The 4,328-nt window shown below is 34.6% G+C and overlaps 1 protein-coding gene and 1 pseudogene across 1 annotated transcript in view; one reads left to right on the top strand and one right to left on the bottom strand.

Annotated features, from left to right (window-relative positions):
• The first annotated feature begins 73 nt into the window (after positions 1–73).
• Positions 74–2,259, top strand: LOC118749564 (annotated as a pseudogene).
• Positions 2,260–3,996: 1,737 nt separating this feature from the next.
• Positions 3,997–4,328, bottom strand: part of LOC118749552 (protein ALP1-like) — a 2,725-nt gene continuing 2,393 nt past the window's right edge. Inside the window, exon 3 of the mRNA XM_036484357.1 lies at positions 3,997–4,000. Within this exon, the coding sequence (XP_036340250.1) occupies positions 3,997–4,000 (4 nt within the window). The remainder of the gene's footprint in view (positions 4,001–4,328) is intronic.

Genomic DNA, 4,328 nt, shown 5'->3' with positions numbered 1-4,328 from the left:
AAGTTTAACTTGCATAAAGATTTTTTTTAATTTGTATTTTTGTGGGCTTAAAATTTTCTTTTTGTTTTATTAGGATTTTAGAACTGCAGCCATGCAAATTTTCGTTAAGACCCTAACGCGCAAGACTATTACTCTTGAGGTTGAGCCTTCGGATACAATTGAGCATGTGAAGGCAAAAATTCAAGACAAGGGAGGGATCCCCCCAGATCAACAGCGCCTAATTTTCGCAGGAAAACAATAGGAAGATGGGCGAACCTTAGCCGGTTACAATATTCAAAAGGAATCTACTTTACATTTAGTACTTCGGCTCAGGGGAGGTGCTAAAAGCGCAAGAAGAAGAACTACTCCACACTTAAGAAAATCTAGCATAGGAGGAAGAAGGTCAAATTGGCCGTTTTGAAATATTATAAGGTATGCCTATAGGCACATAGTGAATCGGCTAGCAAAGTGTCGATTTCATACGTGTATGCACGTTTTAGAGATGCATGATTCAATAATACAAGGTTCGATAAACTGACAGTTGTCTCTCTCGCACCGCTCCCTAGCATCAGCACCGTGTTGCTTCTTTGCAAATTTTCTTGAAAAAGGTGTAGCTTTGGTGTGAAATAGAAGCACATTTAAGGGCCGTTTACTCAATGTCTGGTTAACACTAATCTGCGGTTAAACATCGTTATCGACGTTACCGACTCCCTGTTATATGCATGGAGTCGAAGACGACGGTAACGATGTTTAACCGCAGATTAGTGTTAACCAGACATTGAGTAACCGGCCCTAAGTGAAGAAAACATAAATTGTTTTTAAATTGGATGTTTACAAAATCTCATAGTCGTTTTATTTTATTTCTGAGTCCTTTTGCAGTTTTTAAACACCTAAATAGCACAGAAATTACGTAAGTCACGTAGATATATTAATATTTCCTTCAATATTTCGCTTAAAATTCTAGATTTCTTGCAAGTACATTGGAATTTACAAAACGAATTTCACTACTAATTGCGTACCTTTCTACTACCATTTTCGCAACAAGGGATTGCATTCTTGCCCTTTCTCTGTCTTTCGTAAAGGCAACCTTTTGTAAGGGAGTGTCAAACCGCGGCTGTCAATAATTATCTAACCTTGTATTATTGAGTCATGCATATGAAGCACATTTAACTGATAAAAACATAAATTGATTTAAATTGGATGTTTACATAAATCTCGTAGTAGTTTTATTTTAATTTTGAGTCCTTTTACAGTTTTAATACTGCTAAGTAGCACATAAATTACGTAATTCACGTGATATATAAATACTTCGTTCAATGTTTCGTTTCAAATGCCAGATTTCCTGCAAATACATTAGAACTTACAAAAGGAATTTCACTACTAATTGCCTACTTTGCGTACTTTTCTACTACCATTTTTGCAACAAGGGATTGCATTTTTCTCCTTTCTCTGTCCTTCGTAAATGCAACCTTTTGTAAGGGAGTGTCAAACCGCGGCTGTCAATAATTATCTAACCTTGTATTATTAAATCATGGCTTTGTTTCTTTTCTTTTCTAGCTGATAATTATCAGGAAGAAGAAGAATGAGAAAATTGTAGGAATTACGCTCGCAGAGAGCGAAATAACGAAAAAGTAAAGAAACGAAAAACTAGCAGAAACTATTTGGCGCGAATTTTTGTTTATCCATTTTGACAGCTGCTAGTTTCTGCTAGTAAAAATTTTACTAGCAGAAATTAGCGGGAGAGCCAAAAAAAAGAAGAGCGTAAGAACGAGAGAGAGCTGCTAGTTTCTGCTAGCTTTTTGCGTTAAGAAACGCTTTCCAGCAGAAATTAGTGATAATTTGTGATAATTATCTCTTAAGAAATGCCTCATGGTAGAGATGTATCCAAGGCGCATTCATAACGTGTATGTATCTATGAGAGCGCAAATACTAAAGAGCAAAACGTAGATAGAGTAAAATAGCATAGCGTCGTTTTCAACGAATTTTGTTTTCTTCGCTATGCTAGGTGCTCTTTTTACGTTTTGCTCGCCGCTTCACAATATGCTTACCCTGAGAAGGATGAATTGTAAAACAGGATATTAATAAACTGTTCATTTAGGTCGATGAAAATGGCAAAATACTTCGCCTTCGTCGCGAGTGCCCTGGTAAAAATTGTGGAGTTGGAGTGTTTATGGCTGCTCATGAGGATCGCCATTATTGTGGAAAATGCCAATTAACATTTGTTTTTTCCAAGCCTGAAGACAAATAAATTACTATATCTGTATACACGTCAGTACTAGATTCCATGCTTAATTTTTAATGGTCGCTATTGGGCTTCTTTAGAGTAGAATAAACAGACAGTGCAAGCGCGCATAGGGCCATGTCTCACGATCAATATTTATTGACGTGATCCAAGTATCGCGATATTTATTGACTGTGTAGCATGCAATATTGATGGATCGTGATCCATATCGCAAAATTTCTAGAAATTTTGAAATCTGGATCGCGGATCGCAGTACTGTCAATAAATATTGAACGTGTAGCATATTTCGTTCGCGATACGTCAATACGTGTGTATTTCAAAATAAAGTGGAGATTTAAATGTTAAAGGCGAAACGTTAATTATCGGAATAATTATTTATTTGTCAGCGGTAATTTTTAATAATGTCGGACGACGAAAGCGCACATATCCAGCCGGCGGTGTTGGGATAAACGAATGGCCAAAGGTGTTTGAAGGAGTTTATCCTACAATTGGAAAGTATGCCGGAATTGTGGCATCCTTCGTCCAAAAGCTACATGAATAAAATAAAAAGAACGGCCGGACATGAGAAATTATTACTAATCTTATACTATGTCTCCATTGTGAGATTTAATGAAGATTTAGCCCTCTGACGAGATTTGACGTTAAATCTTTTGAGATTTACCATATAAAATTAAATCTCGAAAGGCAGTAGATTTAAGTTAAATCTTCGTCAAATCTTCAATAATATTGATCAATAAGTACAATTTGTTGGATGTGGCAACCACAAATTCACATGCCATAAGTCAAATGACATTTGTGTTTTCAATATACAGTTGAGGACATTGAAATCTAACCTATGATAAAAACATGAATTTTCGTATTTTTAGGGATTATTATATTTTTGTTAGTTTGGGAGGAAAATTAGTAATACATATTTACATAACTTTGGTTGTAATAAATTAAGAAAATATTATTTTAAAAACTAAAAATTTAGAAGAAATGTTTTATAGTAATATCATGCAGTCTTCTCCGCTTTCTATAAGTCATTTACGCGCTGCGACAAAAAATTTATAAATTTCGGTAATGGTTCTGCTTCGATAACATTGCACCGAACATCCTCTAGAACTCAGTTCGTATTCATGATATGCCAAAGGTCCACGATTGGATTTTCGGGTCCCTCCTATGAATAAGAGAGTTCTACAAAAATTTTTCTTTCCGCAAATGTTTTTTACCGTTTTGATAATTTTTCTTAAATTCGGGAAAATGATTCGGAATATGGAACCATTCTTTACACTTTCCAAACTATATATTATACATACATATTTAGCACGAATAAGAAGCCAATAATATTCAGAATTCATATAATGAAATTCCGCTTGGTACCTTCCTTTTATCTGTCTGTATATCAATGTCCGCAACTGTATTTGTAAAATCATACATAAGCAAACGTCAAATATTTAAAAATGTGAACGTCAAACATATCTCGTAATGGTAATGGAGACGGTTGTGATTTAGCAACTGGATTTATTAAATCTTAATGGATAAATCTCTCAATGGAGACATAATATTAGGTGATGTCCGAAAAAAATAAATTCTTAACGATCAAATTATCGAAAGGAATTGAAAAAAATTATTGACTCCAAGCGCTCCGGAGCTGGTACAGAAGACGTTTATATTCCAAAGTCTTGGACATTTAACGCTCTTCACTTTTTAAATAAAAATGAGAAGCCTGTTGACCTGGTAAGTAAATTTGTTTTAAAGATTTCCTTGAATTCTACTCATACTCTAGTGAATACCTAGCTATAAAGGTGGAAAGAAAAGAAAGTAGTATGTAGATTGTCTGTTGTTTTAAGTGAAAACTTTTATTATTCTTTTTTTTCATATACATAAGTGATAAAAATTGAGTGGCAAAAGTTAGCATCTATATTCGTCATTGTAATATTTGCAAAATTTGTCTCTTATAGTTTTGGCACATCTTGTTGAATTTCGCGCCGAACTGCTTTGTACGGTGGTTAATTGAAAATTATACTCATTGGAATTTGGTGCCTGATAATTAGAATCTTTTCTCATTAAATAATTGTGCAGATAAAAACAAGCTGCTGTCACTTTTGCGGCTTTCTGCGGGCTG

The sequence above is a fragment of the Rhagoletis pomonella genome, unplaced genomic scaffold, assembly GCF_013731165.1.
Source record: "Rhagoletis pomonella isolate Grant_MI unplaced genomic scaffold, Rhpom_1.0 Rhpom_scaffold_00019, whole genome shotgun sequence".
NCBI classification, from domain to species: domain Eukaryota; kingdom Metazoa; phylum Arthropoda; class Insecta; order Diptera; family Tephritidae; genus Rhagoletis; species Rhagoletis pomonella.
Note: the sequence above shows the minus strand (reverse complement) of the source record. Positions and strands in the feature narration are given on the sequence as shown.